Source organism: Sceloporus occidentalis, unplaced genomic scaffold, assembly GCF_023333645.1.
Source record: "Sceloporus occidentalis isolate IW3139 unplaced genomic scaffold, rSceOcc1.0.p SCAF_1, whole genome shotgun sequence".
In the NCBI taxonomy this organism is placed as follows: domain Eukaryota; kingdom Metazoa; phylum Chordata; class Lepidosauria; order Squamata; family Phrynosomatidae; genus Sceloporus; species Sceloporus occidentalis.
This window is the reverse complement of record NW_028316981.1, coordinates 22695476-22722650: the sequence shown is the minus strand read 5'-3', so window position 1 is coordinate 22722650 and position 27175 is coordinate 22695476. Positions and strand designations below refer to the sequence as shown.

The following is a 27175-nucleotide window of genomic DNA, read 5'->3' as shown; positions in this document are numbered from 1 at the left end:
TGAGAAATAGCAGCTAGTAAAAAACTATGGTTAGTCCAAAACAATTTAATCCTTTGAACTGTAGCCATGATTTACCCCCCCCCCCCCAAAAAAAAAGTTCAGTTTTCAAGTCCTGAACCACCTAGCAAGGTGTGAGGAATGGGAAGTAGAACTTCAGAGCATAAGCTGGCCACAAAAGATGGAGGACTGGATCAGGCTGTCTCTAATAGTGCCCACTGTCCTATATATTATAGTAGGTGACCTGTGTTACAACTCCTATCATCCATGACTAGCATAGTCAATGATAAGGAATTATGGGAGTTTTAGTTTAATAATGTATTTGGAAACCAGGTTACCTTCCTTTGTTATGGTAAAGCAAGGATTGCATTACATTATCTTTTTAAAAACTTCCTCCTTACTTTTACTCAGGAAAGAAAAGCATGTAATCTCCCCTTAGCAGCTGAGAAATGAAGGGCTATTTACATTAGTCTCTGTGCAAATACAGCAAACCAGATGTGTCACTCAAGTCATTGCCTTGCACAACATTTAGCTTTCAGCACACATTGGCAAGCACAAAGTTAGAAAAGTTCCTTTTTTGGACTAGAGTTCCTGGAATCTCCAACCAACATGGCCATTCTCAGAATCCTCCAGACAGCATCACCATGGCTGGATGATGCTGGGAAATGCTGGCCAAACGATATAACTTTTCCAAGCCCTATGTAAGCCTCGGGCAAACGCAGAAGCCAACATAAAGGATGACGCATGTAGGTTTTTCAAGCATTGTTCCTGCACTGCCAAGCACATCGTGTCTCATGTCCGTGAGTATAGGCTTTGGTGGACACGTAAGACCTTGACATGAAAAGCAAGCACCATTTTGTCACAGTGTGTATACACACAGTAACTCAATACCTCTTAAACTATGCATCCTTTCCATTTCAGGAACAAAGTTTAATGTAAGTGACAGTGGAGCAAACTGAGAAGAGAGGAAATACCCTTTCTGTGAAGACCACGTTAAAAGTGAAAATATGCTGCATGTTGTCAGCATTGTAGAAAGACACTTCTTCTCCTTCATAGTCTAAGTAAACTCTCACTTTGAGGAGTTTTTCAGCAAGGAAAATGGGAGTACGCTGAGGGGAGGTGACTGCCCAGTATCTCCCACCATTTTGCTGCAAGGCCCAGATGCCTTCTTCGGGACAAAACTGAGTCAGTCCTTTCCTTCGCACCGATTCATTGGCTACGCCAAAAGCCCACCCATCCGCAGACCCCACTTCCACCTCCCAATAATGCCTCCCAGACTTGAATCCCTCTGTAGCCAGAACTCGGGAGTTGGTGTCAAAGCGTTTGGGGTTGTCAGGTAGTTGTTGTTTTCTGCAGCCCATCCTCACGGCCTTTTGGTCTGCTGAGAGGATGAGGAGATGATTGGCTGTCTCTGGATCCAGGAGCAGGTCCTCTAGGAGGCAAGAGAAAAGTGCTCAGTCAACAGTCAGAACTACGGCAATAACTAAGAAAGAAAACATGTGGGGTTGTGAAGAGCATCATTCAGAATTTGGGCCCCATACAAATTTTTTCTAACAGAGCACAGAAAGGTTACTTGATAGGAGTATAACACTCAGAATCCCACTGGCCAGGCTGGCTGGGGGAATTCCGAGAACAATAGTGAAAATATAACTTCTCCAAGCTCTGCTCAAGTCATGGAAACCAACACTGGGTAACACTGAGTGATTCACACATGCTTCGCCCCAGAAAACCCCATGATAGGTTTGCCTTAAGATCGTCATAAGTCAGAAATGACATAAAGGCACACAACAACAACCTAGTATTTGGTACAATGCACGGTTTCAGGCATCCATTGGGAGTCTTGAAAAGCATTCCCTACAGACAAGGGGGGAATCTGTTGTTGTCGTGTGCCTTCAAGTTGTTTCCGATTTACAGCACCCTAAGGCCATAAGAAAATTGGGTTTTTGTGACAAGATTTGTTCAAAGGGGATTGCCTTTGCTTTCCTCTGAGGCTTAAAAAGTGTGAATTGCCCAAGGTTACCCAGTGGGGTTCCACAGCAGAGTAGCGATTCAAACCTTGGTCTCCAGAGTGTAGTCCAATGCTCAAACCACTATGCCACAGTAGCTTTCTACTGAACCCTATACCAGTAATATTTCCGGACCATGATTAGCCATGGTTAACTGAAGCTGCAGAGAGTGAAACTGTGGAGAAGGAGGGGGACTTTGGCCCTCTACAGACGGGCCTAAAGTGCGCCCCCGTCACGTGCTAGGGGTTGGCCGAGGGTGTACCGCCCATACTGGCCTCACCCCCAGCATGTGATGGGGGCATCTAAATGGCGGCGCCCTGTACACAAGGGCGCTGCCATTTTGATGCGATGGACGCTTAGCGTCCACACGTCCCGGCGCGTTTGTGATGCCGCAAGTGCACCATTGGCACATTGCAGCGTCACAAATGCACCGCAAGAAGAACCCGCTTTTTAAGGGTTCTTTTTGCTCCGCGGGAAAGCCCCGTGGTCTGGAGGCTGCAGCTTCCCTGTGGAGCAAACCAGGGCGGCGAGAGACCATCCTTTTTGGGCAGTCTGTATCCCACCATAGTAATATTTTTAGACCATGGTTGGCCGTGGGTAACTGAAACCGCAAAAAGTGAAACCGCAGATAAGGATGGACTACTATAGACTAAAAATCAATACAGGTGAAGAGTTAAGTTTTATACCCATAATAACTATTTTGTTTTTGACAATGTCTACTCAACTTCTAGCACTTACCTTTCTCACCTTTCCCCAGTTCGTCACGCAGATTATCTGAAAGAAGACGAAGCCCATAAATGAAGGTCAGGATTACATATCATTTAAAAGAGTTTTTGTCCAAGCAACTCTACTCCATATTCAGTATTCCTCATTAACTTGCAAAGTGTTTTTGAACATATACTGCCATCCCTCTGTTTTTGTGGGGAATCCGTTCCAAACCCCCCCACACAAAAAAACAAAAACCGCCAATATTCAGCCCCTCCCCCATTTTATCCCCCTCCATTTGCCACTCGCACATAAGCTGTATTGATATGTCCAGGAATGAAAGGACAGGATGATAGAAAGGTTGTAAGGAAGCTCTCTTTCTAAATCAAGGATGACAAGGATGTATCTTCCCTGTTTTCTCACTCATTAGAATGGGGTGGGGACCCTACAGCCTTCATGTGGATGGTAAGGAGTAGGAGAGAATGCGAAGAGAAGGGATGGCAGAAACAGAGAGGGAAAGAAGGGAGAAAAAGAAAGGAAAAGAGAAAGAGTTGGGAAGAGTGGACCAGAGTGAGAAAGACGGAGATAAAAAGGTTGAGGGAATGAGGTGGCCCATTTGTTTTATGTACAGTGACTGCATTAATATATGTCGTATGCAGTGAAGCCATTGCTTTGTTCATATCTCTGCTAATGGACTGGAATATATGAATATACTGTAATTCAATCACAGCTGTTACTCTTTCTCATCTTCCTTTGTAATTTCCTTGTTTAAGGATCACAACCTGTGGTCCAGGAAGTTTGAAATGTTTTGCAACTGGTTTGGGGGTATTCCCAATATTCATGTCAGATTGTGTTTATTTGTGCTCTTCTGCAGAGATAGTCTTGTTGTTTAATGTAGAGTATACAGTGACATTGCTGGCATAGGATGGCATATATTACATTGGTGGAAGAGCAAGTAGATGCACCTCTGAGGTTGGGAATGATGTTATTGGCCCTGTAATATTGCTCCCAGAGTAGATGTGGGGATAGAGTTGGTTTATGGGCTTGTGGCAGGGCTTTGTCCATGTATTACCATCTATGTTATGTATCCTGTTGTAAGTGAGTAGTTATTTAAGATCTGGAGGCTGTCTGTAGGCCAATAAAGGCTGCTGTGTAAGTGCTTGATTATTTATGTGGGTATAGGAGATAGGTTCAAAAGAGGGCCATTTTGTTAAGTTGTGTTGTGATTCATACTTTTTATTGTTCCCTGGCAACACTTGTTCTCCCAAGCCACAAGGCAATTTTGCTTCATCAGATGCCAACATAAAAATAACATGCTACTTTTTCTTACCTTTGAATTTCTTCAGCACCCCCTTGAGGACCACAGTCTTCAGAGAGAAATTGCAGACATGACCTTTCATGTCAGAAGAAACAGGGATAGGCTTCTGACATTTAAGGTCATCACTTCTAGCAGTTTAAAAAGAAAACAGAAAGATTACTGGTCTGGTTGTTGATAGTTTACAGCAGGAGCGGGAATCAGATGTTGTTGGACTACAACTCGCAAGATTGTTCATCTTTGGCTATAATGACAAGGAGTGATGGGAGCTGCAGTCCAGCATCTGGATGGCTCCAGGTTCCCTAGACTAGACTGATAAAGTAGACAAAACAGCTAAACCTTACTTGTTTAGTGAAAGAGAATTTTGATATTTAAGACTGCAGTCACCATTGTTTCCTACTTTAATTAGAGTTTTGAATAGGCGATTTAATGGGAAAGGCTAGAGGAGAGCAGAACGGAGACATATTTGTAATGCAAATGAACATTCTGGTCCATGGAGGTTTTCCATTTTGTATTACAAAACAGCTGAAGCAAAACCACAGGTTTGAAAAGCTACCTTTTTGGACTATGACCCAGTAACAGGGGAAGGGGAAGACAGGTAGAGTCCAAAAAAGTAATACTCTGAAATCCACAAGAGTAATTTTTTCTAACCTCCACAAGACCCACTTTTAAGGCAATTCTCCAATAGGAAAAGCAGCCTTGCCTTGATTCATAACTCATAAAATGACAGCCAGTGACCTATTTCAGACTTCTCTGAGGAAGGAGGGGTTGAATGTCATCCCAATGCCTCCCTTGCAAGTGGATTTTGTATCACATAAATAAACAAAGCACAGCCCTTTCTATCCAGCACCTGCCAGTCTCTCTGCCAATGTAGGTGAAAGAAATCAGAGACCATCAGAAAAGAGAGGGATCATATTCCCACCCAAAGAAGTTATAAGGAGCCAGGGATTTGTGTTGTTGACCCAAGAGGGATGTGATGCAGTGTGCCTCTGGAACTGTATTTCCATGAATGGCTGCCACTGACCTTTCCAGTGATTCATGAAAAAAGAGCAATAGAATTTGAAAATGCAGCTCCATACCTGACTATGGCACTTGTCACGTCCTGGAAGAAAAACAGAAAAAAAGAAGGAAGATCATTCTTCTAATAGATTTGCCACTGATCATTCCAAAAACAGTGTTCTAGTTTCTTCTTCTAGCCTTCTTCCTCTTTCTTAATGCATTAGATGGCATGCCTTCCAACATTTCACAGATGGAAACTGGGGTATGTGTGACCAAGCAATATCAGAATGTAGTCAAGATGGCAGAAGTTCTTCATGAGGAAGAACACACAAGCTAAGAGAGGCTGCAGCAGTGGCTTTTGCCTGAACTACTGGGAAGGGCAAGGGTCTGGGTCTGTCCCTTCCTTTCCTCTCCCCTGCTAAACTATCTACTTTTGCACTTTGAAGTCAGTTTGCATAAATGGAAATAGGCAAAGGATAAAGGAGGAGAGTAGAACAGAGAAAGTGCGGCATTTTAAAAGCAGTTGAAAAGTGGGACAAGAGAGGATTAACTAGGACTGTCCCTGCCAGTATGCTTTTGTCTGGATCAGAGGATAGGGGACATGTGGCTTCCCAGACATGTTGTTCTTTAACTTCTAACATTTCTGACTATTAGTAAAGCTGGTTAGGGCTGAGGGAAAGTAGCTCAACAATTTCTGGAGGAGTCACATGTTCCTCCAGCTCAGATCTAAAGACCCTGCATATGAGGTTTTCCCTACACAGTTTCAAAGAGGAGTGTCTCAGCATTCTTTGCACTGTCACAAAATAATGGTTTCTTATGATGCAGTAATTGCACCTCCTGGGATGGACCTTTCCAATCACAAGACACACCTAAAATCTTTGTCATTCCAAGTCACATCTTTTGCTGTTTTGCAGTCACAAAGGACTTTATCATACCAGCCTGCTGTCCCACCACAATCACAGTAGTTCAAGAATGGAAATATACCACCTTGGCATCATTTCTTATCACGCTTTTCCCCACATTAGCAATTTGGTAATCCATGATAATATGATCTGTTTTCTGCACTGTCGAAAATCATGAAAAAGGGGAGGGAACAAGTGATTGTAATAATAATAATAATAATAATAATAATAATAATATTTATTTATTTATATCCCGCCCAATCACAAAGACAATTTACAACAACTGTAGCTGCCAACTGCCTCTCAAAACCAGCTGCTATGTGAATATGCACATAGCAACTGGCTTCAGGAAGCTGTTGGCAGTAGGATCGCTGTGTGGGGAGAGAGAAACAGGGATTGAGGAGCAGAATCATGCCCACTCACACCACATGACTGCCTGAAAGCACAAAGGCAGTAAAAGAATAGCAGCAAGTCTGAGAGCCTATTGATGGGTTTTGCCTGTCAACAAAAAGGTACACTATAGTAACAAATAGAATGCAAGGCAGCAGCAGGATGGATACAACATTGTGTGATAAGTACCAGCCCAAGAGGCTTTTGTCCTGTTAAAATTTAACTTTTCTAGCCTCATGTGGTAGAGTCCCTAGAGAAGCCTGATGCTGTGCTTGCTTAATGTTGAACCCCTTTCTGGTTTTCTCCGGCACACTACAAACCATAGGCAAGTTGTTGACCTAGCTTCTAACCACACCATTAAAGAGCACAACCATGTGCAAGCAATCCATCAGAAGGGAGCTCCCTTGCCCTGCCCAGTTCTTGGAACACCTAGCCTTGCTGGATACAAAGATTTATTTCTGATCTGGCTGTTGTACTGTATCTAGACATTAATCAATATCAGATGTTTGGACAGTATTTCTTACTGTTTTAAATTTTTTAATTGTTTTAAAATGTATTTCATTGTGACATGGCCAAGATATAAAAAATTAATAAATAAATACTAGGATGGAGGAATAGACAGAAGTGGAGTAGTGACTGATATGACCAATGGGCACATCATAGGTATTAATGAATTGTGGCAGTGATGTCTTGCTCCACCTGTAACTGCTTTCCTTTCTTGCTACCTCTACAGTGTCACCTCAATCGTGTCATTTCACCCATTTGCATCCCTCACCAAGGCTATCCCTATCATTGAGCAAAATGTAAAACAAAATGTAGGATGCTAAGACTGTCATCTGTCCCCATCCTCTTGACTCAGGCAGCTCCTCTAAGAATTAACTAGGTTGTCATCATCATCATCATCATCAACTTATGGAGCACCATCACTGAACACTGGGCCCTTGTTATCTGCTGAGGTTTGGTTCCAGGATCCCCTGTGTATAACAAAATCTGTGGATGCTCAAGTCCCATTAAATATAATGACATAGCAAAATGGTGTCCCTTATATAACATGGAAAATCAAGCTTTGCTATTTGAAATGTATACTTCTTTTGGAATTTTTTCAAGCTATGGATGCTTGAACCCATGGATAAAAAATCCATGAATAAGGAGGGACAACTATACATGGCATTTTACAAGAAAAATAACAGGGGGGGGGCTTCCCTGCCCTCAGGCTTACAATCTAAATACCATAATCATATATATCAATGTAAATAAATACAACTGTAATCATCATTATTCTATCATCTGTAATAATACATAGTCATTTTGTTGTTGCATGCCTTCAGGTAATTTCTGACTTATGTTGAATCTATCACCGAGTTTTCCTGGAAAAATCTATTCAGAGGTGTGTTTTTTCCCTTTGTCTTCCTCTGAGTGTAGAGTGTGTGACTTGCCCAAAGCCACCCAGTCCAATTCCGTGGCCAACAAAGATTCATACTCTGGTCTCCACAGTCATAGTCCAATGCTAAAACCTGGCTCTCACACACATAATTATACTATATCTTAATATAATCTCTCTCTCTCTCTCATGCACACACACACTTTTCTTTGGGGAAGAAATATGGCATGGGAAACTGCTTTGGGCACATGTTGAGTCCCAAAGGACGTGTTCATGACACCCCCAATACCCAGTACATATGCTATGTATGGATGCAGAGAATACAGAAAAGTACCACAATCCACTCTCCTGAAATGCAGCTCTCTCCAGACATGAATGTTTCAGCCTTTAAATAGGCTAAGAAACTCCACAGCATGGAAATATCAGATGTAACCTAAGAACATTACGGATCACCAGAGGAGTGGGAATCACAGCCAAGATAAAATAGCTCTCCTGCAGAACAGTTTTCAAGGAACAGGTCACCAAAGTGACCAGAATGTTTGGGAACTGCCCACATGAGCTTGCCCATACTTTGCTTTCAGAAAAGATGTTAGTGTTTATAAATAAGAAGTCCCCCAACTCCATTTTGAGGTGGTCTTCTGATTAAATGCATTGTATGAGGCAGCATGGCAGGGCTGTCAATTTTTTAAAAATAGTCTGCAACAGTAGAGGACCCACTGGCTGTAACTGCCCCATTTCCACACCCCTGGACTTCCTCAGGCTGTACCTACCCCTTTTTATGTGTTTGATCTGTTGTTGTTCCCCGCCTTGATCAGATAAAAGAAGTAAGAAATTGTTGTTAATAAATAATAATAAATAAACATTTTATTTATATGCCGCCCTTCCGCAGATCAGGGCGGTTTACAACATTTTAAAAACAATACATTAAAACATCAGTATCATTACAATAGAAACAGAAAAACAGAAAAAGCCCTGAGTTAGCCAGTCCCCTTGCCAGTGAAGAGGAAGGAGGTCCATAGGACATCTTAATCGGGGAATGCAGTGCCAAAAAGGAAGGTCTTCAAATCCCTTTTAAATTGGGCCAGGGAGGTGGCCGAGAGGAGCTCTATGGGCAGCGTATTCCAAAGGGCCGGGGCGGCGATGGAAAATGTCTTCCTGGTAGTGGAGACGAGCCTAGCCCCGGGAACCCTAAGTAGTTGCTGCCCAGATGTTCTGAGGGTGCGGGACGGAATGTATGGGGAGAGGCCGTCCTTCAGGTATCCTCTTCGCCTGTTCCCCCACCTCACCATTCCCAAGCTTGCTGATTGACTTTATATATTTTTTAATTTCTTTTGTTTTATTTTTAAAACACTTAAACTGCAGAACTCAGGAATTCAATCAAAAAGTAAAAATAAGATTTAAAAACTGAAAGGCATGCTGGATGGAGCATTGGGCAGGAGGCAGGGTTAAGGGGTCCTGCAGAAGAGAACATGGTGGCAGAAACAGCCCCAGTTGTACTATTGCAGAGGCATGAAATAATAGCTGCTCTGAAACCAATGTTTCCATTTTTATTAACTAGCAAGAACAGGCAGTGTCCTAAGAGTGACAAAGTTTGGAACCAACATTGCACATATAATGTAATGTAGCTATACCTAATTCAATGCACAGGAATAAACATTAAAACAAGACTAAATATGAAAACATTATTTAACCAAATGGGTGATACCCTTATTACAAATAAAGGAAGCACTTTAGTTTGCAGATTCTACTGTAACAAACACTATTTTGGTCAATCCCATCCCTCCAGATGTGGTTTTTACATCCTTTTTGTTTTTGCCGGGGTCATGGTGAAATCTCTAAATAAGAGTGGAGAACAGTATTTAATCAAGAAAATGGGTTCTTTAAGCCTGCAGCAAGCTGACTACATGCATACGTATGGATATCTACTATGCTGTATATCAGTTAGAGAAATCCAGTTGCTGTTCATTAACAGCACAGTAGATAGCACTATGGTGCTATAACTCAAATAATAAATATTATTGTTATTATTGTTGTTATCATTTATAAATACATAAATAAGAGAAGGGGAGAGACTTTTTTGTATAGCGTGAGCCAACGTGGCATAGTGGCTTGAGTGTCATCGGACTATGACTCTGGAAACAGACTTCAAATGTCTACTGGATGAGCTTGGGCATGTCGCAACTCTCTCAACCTCAGAAGATGGCAATGACAAAACCCCTCTGTAGCAGCTTGTCAAGAAAGCCCTGTGATAGGTTTACCAACTTAAGACCACCTCAAGTAAGCCATATCCTGATTTTAAAAAAGTTCTGGAAGAACCTTAATGCAAATCTACAAGGTGCATATTAAGAGCCCCAAAAAAGGATGGAACAAGTGGACAACAACTGGCAAAACCCAGCAAAACACCAAGGAGCTATTTTGTGAGAACTCACACTTCTTTAGACCACCCTGAAATTGTCTTTAAGTCTTACCTTAAGAAAATCAAGCACAGGCTCTTGGATTTTCTCCTCCAGGTCAGCAATTAGTTTGTTGAGGAGTGAAATCTCCTTGGAGAGTTCTGTGATGTTCTCGTTCTGCCTCTTGGTGATGCCTTTCTCCATCTTGTCCAGTTGACCCAGAAGAAGCTGCTCTTGTTCATGCAGAAACTGACGCAGGCCTTCAAATTCAGAGAGGACTTTCTGTCTCTCGACCTCTATGGTTTTCTTTTTTTTAAAAAAAAATCAAACTATGATCACTAGGCAGAATCACCAAAGAATCTCTCAACAGATTGTTGTTGTTGTTCATTGATAGGATGGCAGGTTCACTCTACTCTTTTGCCTTCAGAGGTTGTATATAGAAGGCAAATAGCTGTACAATGTTCTTCCTGTCCTGCCGTGGTCTTTTTCTTGTAAATTTCTAGTTATTACTTGAAACTTTTAAAACACATGGCAGAGTATGGTTGTTAATAGTACCAGAGTTAGAAAAGACTCCAACCCTTTGCCATGCAAGAAGACAAAATCACAGCACCCCTGACAGATGGTCATCCAGCCTCTGGTTAAAAACCTCCAAAGAAGGAGACTCTGATGAGTTTATCAAACGGGAGGAATTTCTCTTAAATTCAAATGAAAAGAAAGTGAGGCCGGAACGCATTCACTTAAAGTCGCTAGTTTAGTGCAGTTACGTGAATGTGCATTGCATTCGAACTGGCTCCACATTGCCCGAAAATAGCATGCCATTGCCCGAATTTGCGTGTGGCAGTCTATCACGCAATAACGTGATTAGCATGATCAGCATGATTTTAAGCAAAGTGATGCTTAAAATTCAACAAAAAAGACGTTTACTATATATGGAGCAGGAAATGCTACATGGCCAAGCTGGGTTCAGGAAAGAAAAAGGCATAAGGGAACATATTGCAAACATACATTGGATAATGGAGCACATCAACGAATTTCAGAAGAAAATCAGCCTGTGCTTTCTATAGCCAAACCTTTGACTGTGTAGATCAAGATGTATTGCTCTTAAAGAAATGCATGTGCCACAGTATTTAATTGTCCTGATGAATAACCTGTACTCAGGACCAAAGGGTACCATCAGGAGAGACCTGTGCATGGCTGTTGTGGACAGGTGACTTTGAGGTCTCTCATTCATGGGGTAGCCATAATTCAAAGTTGACTTGACAGGAGTCAACAACAATATGCTCTACTACCCTTTCACCAATATTGTCTGCATGATTATGAATTTATTTGTTGAGTCAATTCAGAATATAGCTTGGGGGGAAATTTTAACCACAACTCCCAGAACCCCACCCGCAAAATCCCAGCTATGAAAGACCAGTTTCCCCATGCCAATTGACAAGCTAATTCCCTTTAATAGTCCTGAGCTATATATCCTCATCTAATTTAAAGCTACCCCTATTTACTTCTGTCTTCTGAGTAATAACAGATACCCACCAAGAGATCCTGGCTTTTTTTGTCATCCTGCATTTTGAATTCCAAGAGCTCTTGTCTCTCTTTTTTCAAGAAATCCAAACGGTTCTGAATTTGTTCCTGAGATCCAAAACATAAAGTTTTTTTTAAACAAAGAAAAACATTTATACAGTTTGAAGACACTTGCTTTCCCCCCCCCCCCCACAAAGAGCCAATAAATACAGAAAACAAACGACAAGCCCATAAACAAGTTTAAAAGAGATACGGAGAGAAAGAAGCAAAAATATACATTTTTCACTACATCAGGCTGCAACTTATCATCTATATAAAATACATGTTTTGTGATATACACACTTGTGATATAGTACAGATTTAAAGAATATAGGTTTGACAGTGCTGAGGTTAAAGCAGTGGTCTCTAAACCCAGAGGTCTGAGTTCAAATGTTAGTGAAATCTTAAACTGAGGAAGCTGCATAGAGTTAATGCTCTAAAGGTAGCAAATTCTCCCACTTGCAGGCACCTGGAATTGGGAAAAACTCCTGTCTGAAATTGGACAGACCACCAGCAGGCAGTGCAGCAGCAAACAATACTGAGCTAATAGGACCAGTTTCTCACTCAGCATAAATAAAGCCTACTTCCTAGATTCCTAATTTAAAGGAGTTGCAACCGCACCTGGCTTCATGTATCACAAATAAGGTGGAAAAGGTCTCAAGTACAGGTGGAACAGAGATGAACTTTTTATTTCTCCTATTATATTGCATTATAGGCCAAAATTTCAGGGAGGGATGGAATAGCTGTGTTAGTCTGTTGCAAAAAACAAATAAGTCTTGTGGCACCTTAAATACTTACAAGAGCTATTTGGTGTGAGATTTTAGATTGCAGGCCAATGGTTATTCCAGCTCAGACATCAGAAGGGCTGCCAGGCCCAGGAAAACCCAGAGAAGTGAAGACAATCAGCCACCCAAAGGGAAGGTATTTTTACCATACATCAAAGGAGTCACACAGAATAGGCAAAGTGGTGAGGAAGCACAACCTGTACATGGTTTACAAACCGACCAAGAAAATCCAGCAAATGCTTCGCTCAACCAAGGACCAGAGAGACCCTCTCACAGCTGCAAGAGTTTACCGCATACCATGCAGCTGCGGACAAGTCTACATAGGGACCACCAAACGCAGTGTGCAAACAAGAATCAAGGAACACAAGAGACACTGCAGACTGGGCCAGCCAGAAAAATCAGCAGTAGCAGAACATGCCACAAACCATCCTGGGCATAAAATACTGTTTGAAAATACTGAAGTTCTGGACCATGCCAACCACTACCAGGTCAGGATGCACAGGGAAGCCATTGAAATCCACAAACACTTGGACAATTTCAACAGGAAAGAGGAATCCCTTAAAGTAAACAAGGATTGGCTACCAGTCCTGAAAGATAGCAAGACAAAGACTCAACAAATGCAAGTGGGAAATCCCCCAGCAAACAATGAGCACTATCAAGCAGACATCAATCTTATTTTGCAGACCCTCCACCCTGAGGCCTGCCATTAGCAACAAAAACAATATACATGCAAATTCACGCCTGCCTTTCCAGGTCACACTTTATATATACCCAAGTCCTTTCCAGACAAACATTCTCTGAAGATGCTAGCCATTGATGCTGGCAAAACATCAGGAAGAAACTTTTCTGGAACATGGCCACATAGCCCCAAAAACCCACAAAAAACTATGGATGCCGGCCATGAAAGCCTTCGACTTTACATTGCATCTACACTGTATAAATAATTCAGTATGACAGCACTTGAACTGTTATGTTAAAACAGCAATGACGTGAAAATAAAGTGAATGGAAAGTTGGCAAAAACGACACCTTTTTTTACTTTCCGGAACATTAGTTTGCTTTATTTTTGCATTATTGCTGTTTGGTGCAAACACATCTGAAAAAAATCCCACATTGCAGTTTTTTTCTACATTTAAAATCCCGTTTCTGAGTGGGATTTGTCTAGTGTGATAAGGCTATATGGGACATTGGTAACTGTATGAGGCAGATGGCAGGTTGTGTAAGAGATACAGGAGAGTCTTTCCCATCTCCAGGATTATATCATAGCAGTTTGGAGACCTGGGGTGCATCTACATGACAGAAATAATGCACTTTGACATGACTAAGGCCCTTATCAGATGAGTGTGGAACTGGGGGTCTTGCGCACTGGGTGGTTCGAATTCGCGTTATTTCGCAAAGAACCATCATACCTGCATTCGAATGGCCCAATCCGCACTCACGTGAATGCGCGAGCTGCCGAACTGAATGCGTACTGTCTCCTCTTTTTGGAGCGTGTTGGCCAGTGCGCTGAGTAAGGGGATTGGCGGATATCCGGATTGGGGCTCTGTTCGATCTCAGTGCGAATGGGTCTGGTATGAATGCCCAGTCCTGAACTCCGTCGCAAGACCCCCAGATTCCAATTTTTACTTCCGGTGGGTCTTTCCTCTTGCCGGTTCCAGGGAAGCGGGGGGGGGGGGGGGGCGGTTCCAGCGGCCTCCTCCTCCTCCTCCCGGCTTGAGAGGCATCCCTGGCTGCATGCCAGGCAGGGAAGAGGCGCGGGGCCCGCTGGAATCGCGGTTCCAGCAGCCTCCTCCTCCTCCTCCCGGCTTGGGAGCCAGCCTAGGCTGCCTCTCAAGCCGGGAGGAGAAGGAGGAGGCTGCTGGAACGGCGGCGATCGCCGCAATTCTAGCGGCCCCACGCCTGTTCCCTGCCTGGGATGCAGCCAGGGATGCCTCTCAAGCCGGGAGGAGAAGGAGGAGGCCGCTGGAACCGCGATTCCAGCGGGTCCCGCGCCTCTTCCCTGCCTGGGATGCAGCCAGGGATGCCTCTCAAGCCGGGAGGAGGAGGAGGAGGCCGCTGGAACGGCGGCGATCGCCGCGATTCTAGCGGCCCCGCGCCTGTTCCCTGCCTGGGATGCAGCCAGGGATGCCTCTCAAGCCGGGAGGAGGAGGAGGAGGCCGCTGGAACGGCGGCGATCGCCGCGATTCTAGCGGCCCCGCGCCTGTTCCCTGCCTGGGATGCAGCCCAGGCTGGATCCCAAGCCGGGAGGAGGAGGAGGAAGCCGCTGGAATCACGGCGACCCCAAGAAAGGCCATCCAGTCCAACCTCCTTCTGCCATGCAGGAACTCTTAATCAAAGCATCCCCATTGACAGATGGCCATCCAGCCTCTTTGACAGCCGCTGGAACTGCTCCTCCCCCCCCAGAATACATACACACACACACACACGCAGAACCGGGCATTGCTAATTTGTTGCAAGGAAAGGTCACGTTAAAACCAAGCAGGAATGTACAGAGGGAACAGTAACGGGCACGTTGTATCGCGATTGTTAATGTGCATTAGCTGGCTCTCCAGCTGTTTACCGGGCTGTCATGACGTGACCTCCCCTTTCACCCCGGAAGCGTTTAAGGTCGCAACCCATGCAGGGCACCACTGAGCATGTGCGAGGCGGCCGATACGAATCGGCCAATCCGCATGTTGAGCTCCGGTGTGACGAAACATTCTGCACTGAATGCACTTCGCGCGAATGCGGATTGGCCAATTTGAATCCTGCCAATGCGGAAGGACTCCCAGGTATGATGGTTCTTTGTGAAATAACACGAATTCGAACCACCCAGTGCGCAAGACCCCCAGTTCCACACTCATCTGATAAGGGCCAATGTGTTGTAGCTCCGTCCTATGGAACTTTGAGATTTGTAGTTTTACAAGGTGCCAAGATTCTGTAGGATGGAACCATGGCAGTTAAAGTGCTGTAAAACTGCATTATTTCTACAGTGTAGGTGCACCCTTTGTGATCATATATGGGCATAAAGGTCTGGATGCCAAATATCATACCTAAGATCTCAAGGAGGCCAAAGCAGAGAAAAGTAATACAACTGCTGGCCTGCAGCTCCATCTGGCACCTGATGAGGATTTGCTGCCTCACATATAATTTCTAAAATTAGATATTTCTGGCCTCAGGACTGCCTCAAAGCTATGGCTTTAGACTTGGAAGAGGAGGCACCTATCCTTACATATGTGACTATCACACCAATGCTTAGCGCAGGCAGTCCTATTGTCTCTTCTTTTTTATTCTGATGCATGTCCAAAGTTTTAATACGGATGCTAGAAAATTGTATTGATTTTTAATTATAGTTTATCTTTCCTCCAATGAGCCTGAAGCAGTGTTCACTGCACTATTCTTCCCCATAACAACCCAGTGAGGTAGGTCAGTTTGAAGAAGGAAAAAACTAGCCTAAGGTTTTTCTGAGGGTTGCATGGCTCAATATGAACTTGAAGCTGGATCTCCCAAGTGCATATCAGGATGGAAATCATGTGGTCCTGCAAATGTTACTGGACTCCAATTCCCAGAATTGCTAAGCATTATTTATGCTAACTGGGACTGCTGGGATTTGCAGTCGAACAACACCTGGAGTGAGGCGTGTTTTCCTCCTCTCCACTAGTTACAATATCTAAAATTATTAATGAGGACAAACACAAAAACTAGGAGAGACTGCAGCAGTTGGCTTTTGCCTATGTGTTCTGGGAAGGGCAGGATTCTGCCCTCTTCTCTTCCTGCTGCAGATTTAATTCAGTGCAAACTACTTTTGCACTTTGAACTCTGCTTGCTGGAATTGATGTAAGCTGAGGATAAAGGGAAAAAGGGGGAGAAAGAGAAAGAAACCAAAACATGGGTGTCGGACTAGGAGTGCATCTGAATCTACACTGTAGAAACGATGCACTTTGACACAACTTTAACTGCCGCGGCTCCATCTTACTGACTCCTGAGATTTGTAGTTTTGTAAGGCAATAGCACTCTATAATTTCCAGGATTCTATAGGACGGAACTGCAGCACTTAAACTTAAACAGTGCCAAACTGCGTTATTTCTACAGTGTAGATGTGCCCTAGGATACTGGGAAATGAAATCTCCACTCGGAAACCCACTGGTCAATGAACAGTGATCTTGGGCAAGTCATGGTCTCTTAGCCTCACAGGAAGGCAAAGGTTGAACTCCCTCTGAACAAATTCTGCCAAGAAACCCCCTAATAGGTTCACCTTAGGTTTTCCATAAGTCAAAGATGAATTGAAGGCATGAGATCCAGCTGCACATCCCCCACATGAAACCTGGTGATGCATAAACTATACTTCCTCCACATGAAGCCTGGTGATGCATAAACCTGAATGAGTCACTATGCATGTGTGCATGTGGTTATTGGATCATGCATGGAAGGGGAGGTTTGCAGAGGTGCTCAGGAAGAGCTCTAGCATTGCTAGTGTTCCCCAAGTCAAGTTCTAGGGGTGCCCAGACCATCTGCTCTACAGCTCTGCCACCTTTATCAGCTGCAGGTTCTATTTTAAGCAACTATTTTCACCACCAGTGACATAAAGAGCAACAGTCTCAGCTCCTGTCCTCCAGAGAACCTGGGTCAGCCTGGGATCTTATTCCCACTTTGGGAAGCCTCCCTCCCAGAAATAGATCAGGAGTTTAATTACTTGTTTAACCTTTTCTTGCCTGACAAGCTCAGTCTCCTCAAATGAATGACTGCAAAGAAAGTCTGTGGTCGAACAGAGAGCAAGATTCCATTCATCTTTGGAATTCGATGGCTGCTGCTACATTGCAGGAATAATACAGGTTGACACCATATTAACATCCATGGCTCAATGCTATGGGATTATGAGATTTGCAGTTTCTTGGGGGCACCAGAGCTCTCAATAATAATAATAATAATAATAATAATAATAATAATAATAAATTTTATTTATATGTCGCCTTTCCCGTAGGATCAAGGAGGCTCGCATTAGATAAAACATAACAACAATTAACAGGGAAGGCAACATATTTCACAAAACTACAAACCCCAGAATTCCACAACATTGAGTCACAATACAGTGGTCCCCCGGGTTACGAAATTAATTCGTTCCGCTGCCCTTTTCGTAACCCGGAAGACTTTCGCAAGCCGAATTGCCATAGGCGCTAATGGGGAAAAGCTGCGATTTGGTGTGAAATCGCGCCGAAAAGCACCAAAAGTTTTTTCGTAACCCGAAAAAACTTTCGTAACGCGGAACAGTTTTTTTAAATAATTTTTTTTCGTAACCCGGGAATTTCGTAAGGCGGTGCATTCGTATCCCGGGGTACCACTGTAGTTTAGTTTCAAACTGCTTTATTTCTGCAGTGCAGATACACCCTATATCCTAAACTTGCAGCCTTTGTTTTTTTCTGTCACTTCTGACCTTGTGTGTTGAACAGATGCATGGGTTCCTGGCCTTTTTTCACACCATGTTTCTTACAATATTTATATACTGCTTTCTGGAAGTTGGGGGGAAATCCACAAGGTAGTTATCCAGTGACCATGCTAAAAATTTTGTGCCATGAAGAGCTTCAACTGGCTGACTCCTGCATTGACACACTGCACAGGAGCAGCCCAAATTGTTTTTCAGGACAACTAACAATCCTACATTTTTGTTAGTTTAGAATACAGTAATATTATTCACAACGGCACACACAACAAAGGGGCACCTTGAAGGCTAACAGATTACAGTGGACCCTTGTTATACGCTGGGGTTTGGTTCCAAGATCCCCTGTGTATAACAAAATCCATGGGTGCTCACATCCCATTAAACATAATGACACAGCAAAATGGTGTCCCTTATTTAAAAAATGGAAAATCAAGGTTTGATATTTGAAATTTATACTTTTTGGAACATTTTAAAACCGTGCTTGAATCCGTGTATAAAAAATCCGTGTATAAGAAGGGCCAACTGTACTAAAATGTCAGAGTCTGGAAGAGACAAGGGAAAATTTATCAAGTCCAACAAGGTTTTCTTTCTTTTCCTTGCAGTCTCCTTTCAGGGACATAGCTAGGATTTTAGGAAGGGGGGGGGGGTCCAGACTAAGTGCCACCATTATAATGGGGCTTGGGTGGGCAGCACAGCAGCACACACCATTCATTTTTCTAATGGAAGGGGGGGGTCCAGACCCCAAGAACTCCCCCCCTTGGCTACGTCCCTGCTCCTTTCCACATGAGGAACAAAGGGGCAATCTGGATCTGCAGCTATGCTGCAGAATTAATGCAAAATGACATTGCTTTAACTGCCATGGCTCAATGCTATAGGAATCTGGGATTTGTAGTTTTGTGAAATATTTAGCCTTCTCAGTCAGAATGCCCTGGTGCAACAACAAATTATAAAACCCAGGATTCCATAGAATGAAGCCATGATTTGTTTTGTTATTTTTTGTTATTGTTATTTGCTATGTATTCTGGGGATTGTTTTTTGTGGGTTTTTTGGGCTATGTGACCATGTTCTAGAAGAGTTTCTTCCTGACTTTTTGCCAGCATCTGTGACTGGCATCTTCAGAGAATGCTTGGCTGGAAAAAGTTGGGTGTATATATACTGTGTGAGCCTGGGAATGCAGGAGTGATTTGCATGTGTCCTGTTCTGTGCTGATGGCAGGCCTCAGGCTGGGAGGCTAATGCAAACAAGGATTAATGTCTGCTAATTCGTGATCATTATCTGCTGGGAAAGCCCCTGACTCTGAGTGGTTTCCCATTTGCATTTGCTGAGTCCTTATTTTGCTATTCCTCAGGACTGGTAGCCAAATTTTGTTCACTTTAAGGGTTTCTTCTTTCCGGTTGAAATTATCCAGATTTTGTGGATTTCAATGGCTTCTCTGTGCATCCTGACATGGTAGTGGTTGGTATGGTCCAGAACCTTGGTGTTTTCAAACAGTATTTTATGCCCAGGATGGTTTGTGGCATGTTCTGGGGATTAATTTTAAGTTGTATTGATAATTGTTATGCAGTTTTTATTGGTATTATTGTTGTTATTTGCTATGCATTCTTCTTGCTATTTATTATTATTGTAAATTTCTATGTTATTATTCTATTGTTATTGCTATGTATTTTTCTTACTGTTGTAACCCGCCCAGATTTTTCATGATTGGGCGGGCAATAAATAAATAAATAAATAAATAAATAAATAAATATCCAATGCATGGAATAGGATGGGATGGGGTAGGATGCCATCCCATTTCTTTTCAATATATCTAGGGTCATTTACACTGCACAATTACAGCACTGTGATCCCACTTTAATTGCCATACCTGCATTATATGGAATCTAGGAATTTGTAGTTTGGTGAAGCAATAGAGCTCTCTGGTTTAGAATTCTAAATGCCCTCCTTAAACTGCATATCCCAGAATTCCAGAAGATGGGTGCCTCTTAAAATAGAAAACAGCACTATAAGTGCTCTAGCTCCATCCTATTGCATCCTGGGATTTGTAGTTTTACCAGATTTTTAGCCTTTTCAGCCAGAACGTGGGTACCTCACAAAACTTCAAATCTCTGGTTCTGTAGGATGGAGCCATAGCAGTTAAAGTGGTGTCAAACAGCATTATTTCTACAGTGCAAATGCACCCAAGACTGCCATCAACCCCTCCCCAGCCCTGGTCTGGTCACATTTAATCCTGAGAAACATAGCTTCTGTCTACATTTCCTTTTAATTTTTTCTAACTATGGGTTTTGTGGAAAGACATCACACCACAGTCGCTCAAAGCATAATGCCAATGATTCTACCTCACCTCATCTGAGCCCTCTCCTCTGATAAAGGGTGAAAAAACCAGCAGCCAACCCCTGAAAGTCCACACCATGCCTTCATTTCAATCCTTCTTTCATGGATAGACTTGCTGTCCCACCCATGCTGCCCTAAAATGCCACTTAAAATTAAATTCCTGGTGAAAACTAGCTATAATTTTGGGTACAGAGTTTTCCACTTTTAGTAATGACTTCCAAGTTATTCAAGGCAAAACCCTTCAGTTAGCTTGGAGAGATTGTCACAGCATTTGCCAGAGAAGAGAGATGGATCCAAAACAGGGAGAGGCAGGATACAAATAAATATTATTATTGTTATTAGTGCTTGGAATGGGTTAGTTTTTGTGTTAAATTTTGCAGAATCTCACAGCAAACACAGCCAATTATAGTCAACATAGGCCCAGTACATATGGGCTCTTTGCGACGCCCTCGTCATGTGACAGCGTTGCCTGGGGGTTGAGCGCCCACATGCCCCGCAACCCTAGCATGTGATGAGGGTGTAACAATTGTGGTGCCCTGTATACATGGGCGCCACCATTGTTAGGTAAGCACTGCGTGGCATCCACACGGCATGGTGCTTATGTAACCAGTGCGCCAGTGCACCGCCACGGCTTTAGAAGAACCAGCTTTTTGCGGGTTCTTTTTCCGCCACCAGGAAGCCACACGGTTTGGCAGCTGCGGCTTCCCTCCGGTGGAAAAACATGCACCGGGAGTCCACCCTTTTTGGGCGGTCTGTTCTGCGCCATAGCTAGTGGCTTCCCTGGCTAGAGAAATGTGAGTTATAGTGTTGTCCTTGTTGCTGTGTGGCTTCAAGTTGTTTCTGATTTAGAGGAACCCTAAGGCAAACCTATGGCAGGGTTTTCTTGGCAGGTTTTTTCTTGCCCAAGGTCACCCAGTGAGTTTCCGTGGCTCAGCAGGGATTCGAACTTTGGTCTCCAGAGTCATAGGCCAACATTAAAACCACTACACCCCTGCCCCCCCCAAAAATACTATACCTTGTATTCCTGGGCTGCCTCTTCTACGGGTACCACGCTGTGAGGTCTGTGGTCCCGAGAGCGGTCGCACACCACGCAGATGGTCTTCTGGTCATCCTTACAATAGAGTTTCAGGGCCTCCTTGTGCTTCTCGCAGAGCCCATCTTCCTCAAGGCCCTTCCCACCACGCAGGATGAACTGGCTGATGATCTCGGACATGTTGGCTAGCTGTCTGTTGGGCCTGAAGTTCCTCTCCTTGAAAACCTCTCTGCACTGGGGGCAAGGGAACTCCCCCTCCAGGCTCTTCCAGCTCTTAGTGATGCAACTTCTGCAGAAGTTGTGGCCACATTCAATGGACACAGGGTCTTTGAAGTACTCCAAGCAGACGGAGCAAGTGGCTTCATCCTGGAGGTTCCCTGGAAGAAAGACGGCAGCCATGGCTTCTTCCTGGCCAGCTGAAGTGTTGTCTCCTTCCCCTCCTTTAACAGCAACGTACAGGGAACGAATGCTTGGCACGAAACACAAGGCGGGTATTTCCTTGCCAGAAGCCAGCTGGAGTCCAGAGGTCATCTCTGCGGTTTCTGGTTTCTTAAATTGGCGACAGGTCACTCTCTGAACAAAATAGGAACTGTTCAGGCCTCTTTTGAGTTTGAGGGGAGAAGAAAAATCACAGCACTACCAGGCCTCCTTTGGGTCGGAGGGACAGAACAGAACTTTCCGAAGCCCTGAGCCCACATGACCAGTGAAATTTCATCAGTCTCAGCTGGGCTGGGGACAGACAGTGATTCCTTTCTAACAATAGAGCTGGGAAGGCACAGATGTGCCAGGAATATTTTTCCCTCTGACCTGGAAGTTGTTCCCTACTAGTCCCAGCTGTATAAACTTGATGCTGGTTTCCTTCAGACATAAGGAAAGCTGTCTCTGAACAGCAGGCCCTTGGTATCTCCTTGGGTTTGGTTCCAGAACCTACCTTCCTTCCCCCTCCCCCCATGGATACCAAAATCTGTGGATGCTGTAGTCCCATTATATCTAATGGTATGATATTATGGTATCAGAGCCAGTGGGGTATAGTGGTTTGAGCAATGAACTACAACTCTGGAGACCACAGTTCGATTCCCCACTTAGCCATGAAAACCCACTGGGTGACCTTTGATGAGTTACAGACTCTCAGCCCCAGAAAACCCTGTGATAGGTTTGCCTTAGGGTTGCCATATGAGAAATGACTTGAAGGCAAACACAAACAAAATATGGTATATAAACAGCAAAATCAAGGTTTGCTATATATTTTAAAGCTGTGGATGCAGAATCTTTGGATGCAGAATCCATGGATATATAAAGTAAAATGTACAAAGTCGGAAGTACTGTATTGTTTCATTCCTACCTCCCATGTTCTGGGAATGAGACTTTGTAGCTGAAAATGCTTTTAAGTTTATAGCTGATGTGCCCTGGTTTGAGGAGAAGGAACATGACAAAAAATTCTGAAATCAGGTGCAATTATTCAAAACATCAGACAGCCACAGTCCCTAATCCCCAGCATGGGGCAGGGCTGGTTTTGTGCATCATTGGTGTTTATCACACTATACTCTTATAGTGCTACTATTCCACTTTAACTGCTCTAGCTGCCTCCTGTTGCATTCTGGGATTGGCAGTTTTAAGGAGGGGTATTTAGAATTCTCTCTGCCTGCGAATTCTAAATACCCCTCCTTAAAACTGCCAATCCCAGAATGCAACAGGAGGCAGCTAGAGCAGTTAAAGTGGAATAGTAGCACTATAAGAGTATAGTGTGATAAACACCATTGACACTGATGAAAATGGAACTCCACACCAGTTGTAGCAACTCTGCCTCCCCGCAACAGTAGCTGAGAGAATTAGCAGAAGGGCCTTGAGTTGGATTCCAGATGCAACTGGAGTTAGACTTTACATGATTCTCCCAGGCTCAACCCCATCCCTTGGAACGGTAGTAGTAGCCTTCCTTAAAGGGATGCTGTTTGATCTGCTGAACCAATGCACCAAGAAGTGTGATGAGAACTTAGGAAATATAAAGTATAATTACTGCAGTGAACACAAAATGTCTCAAGGTTAAAGGTAAAATGGCTTATAGATCAGAAATATGTGCCAGTTTAGCAACCCAGGCTACTGGGAGCTCCTCCATTTCCCTTTCTCAAAGAGCTCTTGGAATATTCTCTGAAGGAAAAAGACAGATTAACTTTTCATGTGAAGACAACGAAGAGCAACCAGCTGCATTCTCAAACTTTATCTGAATCACTGCTGTTTTCCTTTTAGCAGTTTAGGTTCTTAACACATTTAATAATAATAATAATAATAATAATAATAATAATAAATTTTATTTGTGTTTCCCATAGGATCGAAGTGGGGTTACAGACTAATTAAAAACCATTACACAATCTCATAAAAACAGGATAAATAAACTCCAGTATAAAATTCTACAAACTCTATGGACAACATACAGCAGGGTAAGGCAGGGAATCAATCGCATCGAAAATACTATTCATTCTACAGAGGGGAAGGCTTGGCAAAAGAGAAAGGTTTTAAGTCTCTTTTTAAATGATTCCAGGGGGGGTCATAAGACGGATCTCCTCGGGAAGACTATTCCAGATCCGTGGGGCTACTACAGAAAAAAGCCCTCTGGGATGTGGAGACATATCTGGAAGGTTCTTCCCGATGTTCTAAGTGTGCAGGGCAGATTATATGGGGAGATGCGGTCCCTCAAGTAACTTGGGCCCAAGCCATGTAGGGCTTTATAGGTGATAACCAACACCTTGTATTGCGCTTGGAAGCGAATGGGCTGCCAGTGGAGATCTTTCAAAATAGGTGTTATATGGTCAAACCTGGATGCACCAGTGACCAATCTGGCTGCCATGTTTTGTACTAGCTGAAGCTTCCGGGCTTGGTACAAGGGTTGCCCCATGTAGAGCACATTACAGAAATCTAAGCGAGAGGTTACCAGAGCATGTACCACAGTTTCAAGGTCCCTTTGGCCCAGGTAGGGTCGCAGCTGGCGTATCAACCGAAGCTGATAGCAAGCACTTCTGACCATCGTATCTACTTCAGATGTCAGCTGCAGAGACGAGTCCAGAAGTACTCCTAAACTGCGAACTTCGTCCTTCAGGGGAAGTGTGACCCCATTCAGGACAGGTGGAAAAATTTCCTTCACTGGGCCTGGGGAACCTATCACCAGTACTTCTGTTTTCTCTGGATTCAGACTGAGTTTGTTTTCCTCATCCAGCCCATTACCGACTCCAAGCAGGCAATCAGAGGAGAGACGCCATCCTTAGTCACTGCATCAGTCGGACACACAGAGAAACATATTTGAGTGTGATCAGCATACTGATAACACCGCGCCCCGTGTCTCCGGATGATCTCTCCCAGTGGTTTCATGTAAATGTTAAACAAAGTGGGGGACAAAATAGCTCCCTGATGTTTGTTCCCTCTTAGAGGAACAAGTGTCCCCCAACTGCACCATCTGGAATCTGCCTGAGAGGTAGGATCGGAACCACTGGAGCGCAGTGCCCCTGATACCTAGCTCCCTCAGGCTCTCCAGAAGGATACCATGGTCAATGGTATCGAAAGCCGCTGAGATGTCCAAAAGCACCAACAAGGTCACACTTCTGCTGTCAATGCCCAGACGGAGATCATTGACTAAGGCGACCATGGCAGACTCAACTCCATATCCCGCTCTGAAGCTGGTTTGAATTGGGTCTGGATAATCAGTTTCATCCAAGACTGCTTGGAGTTGGAAGGCGACCACTCTCTCGATCACCTTACCTAAGAATGGCAACAAGGAGACCAGTCTATAATTATTTCTCACCAGGGGGTCCAGGGAGGGTTTCTTGAGCAAAGGTTTAACTATTGCTAATTTCAAATTCGATGGAAATTTACCCTCCCTGAAGGATGCATTAATTATGAGTTGTAATGATGATGTTACTGCATCACCACCCTGGGCGGTCAACCAAGGAGGACAGGGATCGAGAGAGCACGTTGTCTTCTTAACACTTCCAAGAAGCTTGTCCAGTCCATTGGTATGTACAAACTCAAAGTGATCCAGTTTAATAAAAATGAAACACTCCACCAGTTACTGTAATGCAAAACAGCACTTCCAAAACTTCTACCAAAGCAATATGAGACACACAATGCAGTTAGTACTGTATGTGGAAACTTTCTGAGGTCTGTGGACAAGCAAAAGTTATTGTTTCCTTCTTCCTTCCCTCCTATTACTCTATCCCTCCCCCCCCCAGTCACAGTGAATTTCAGAGTAAAAAAATAATCTTTCTAGTGTTTTGTTTTATTTTTACATTGTTCTTAAACACTAGTCAGTATGAAGGAAATCAGTTTTGAATTCAGTTAAATAAATTGTATGCAAACCAGTAGCTGAATATGTCTCCTGCCCTCAGAGGAAATCTGTAGCTTTCATCAGATGCTCAGGGGTCTGTATCCTAAAAAATGTATAAACCACTGCATAAAATAATCCAAAAACAGTAGTTTGTTGCATATGCACAGCAATGAAATATTTATATATTAATGGATGGCCACCATATGTTCTAAAACCTAGTAGAAGTAGACTGTTCTGGTTTTTTTCTAAAGAGATGTATTATAACTTTCATTGCTCCACTTGAAGGCACCTGGTATTCCTTGGTGGTCTCCCATCCAACTACTAAGGACTTACCTTGTTTAATTTTCATGATCAGGCAGGATCAAATGCCTTCAGAATATTTAGGCCTACTACTTCCTACCTACACAATAGTTTAAACATGGGATTATTATTATTAACCTTTATTTATGAAGCGCTGTAAATTTACACAGCGCTGTACATACAATCTTTTTAATTAGACGGTTCCCTGCCCTCAGGATAAAAGGATTGTGGTTTCTTCTTATTCTTTTTCCCCCTGTAACATGTTATTGTGTTTACATTTATCATATTGCATGTGACCCATTCCTGGTATCAGCTTTAATCCTGGATCAGAGGGCAGATAGAGGGTATATCTTTGGTTACTAGAAAATCAGGGGGACCATCTTATTCTTATGTTTGTTTGTTTGCTGCAAGAACAACCTTGTTGTTTTCTTCTTTTCAGTTCAGGTGTCTGTACATGCATACTTCTGAAAATAATTAAATTTATTATGCATTTAGCCCTTTTGTACTTTTAGCTCTCAATCCTGCACATATACCCAGAATCGCATGGCCTGTAGAGGGATGAGATGCACATGTTGCCCAGCAAGAACAAATGAGGAAAGATGTGGAAGGTATGAGTGGGGTTGTTGTAGGAATACCTTCTGAGTACAAAAAGGAGCTGGTTCCGTTTAAATTAATGCACTTCCAAACCTCTTCAACTCTTGTGAAGTCAAAGGCTTTCATGGCCGGCATCCATAGTTTTTTGAGGGTTTTTTTGGCTATGTGGCCATGTTCTAGAAGAGTTTCTTCAACCCTATTCCCACCAATATTAAATTAAATCCTATGGGCATCTACCTGGGAGTAGATCCACTCAAGTCAATATAGCTTACTTCTGAGTAAACACATTGTGGATTGTACTGTATAAGGCAGAGATAAAGCAGAGGAGGATGTGCAAAGTAGTCATTCAGAGCTGAAGTGTTCAAAATAAAAATAAATACATCAGAAATGAACCATCTGAAGATATTCAAAAATGTGTGCCTACATGTGGGCATACACACAGGACTAGGAAATCTTAAAAACAAACAGGGCTGCTGCTATTCCTAATCCATGTGGACAAGATGTTACCAGGTTTAATGCAAATAATGCAGAGACCTGTGCACCCTTGATTTGAATTTACACTGAAAAGAAACTCATGTGGTTTGCAAGGCTTGTGATGACGAGTCAAATTAAAAACACCTAGAGTGGCATGCAAGGAGCAAACTCTGATTGAAAATAATCTGCAGCACATTCAAATTACATTTAGAGTATGCCGTAGTCAAGATCAGTGCTTCTCAGGCTATTTGAAACAGGAACAGTGAATTTCCCCAACCCAGTG

At 43.3% G+C, this 27175-nt stretch overlaps 1 protein-coding gene across 1 annotated transcript; it reads right to left on the bottom strand.

Annotated features, from left to right (window-relative positions):
- Positions 1–116: 116 nt before the first annotated feature.
- LOC149321159 (E3 ubiquitin-protein ligase TRIM7-like) lies at positions 117–21743 on the bottom strand. Its single transcript, XM_089516403.1, has 7 exons — positions 21195–21743; positions 11622–11717; positions 10164–10394; positions 5103–5125; positions 4039–4154; positions 2742–2777; positions 117–1429 (listed from the first exon to the last, which is right to left on the bottom strand). Exons 1-7 carry the CDS (start codon positions 21741–21743, stop codon positions 915–917), a joined length of 1566 nt encoding a protein of 521 aa, XP_089372529.1. The 3' UTR covers positions 117–914.
- Positions 21744–27175: the final 5432 nt, after the last annotated feature.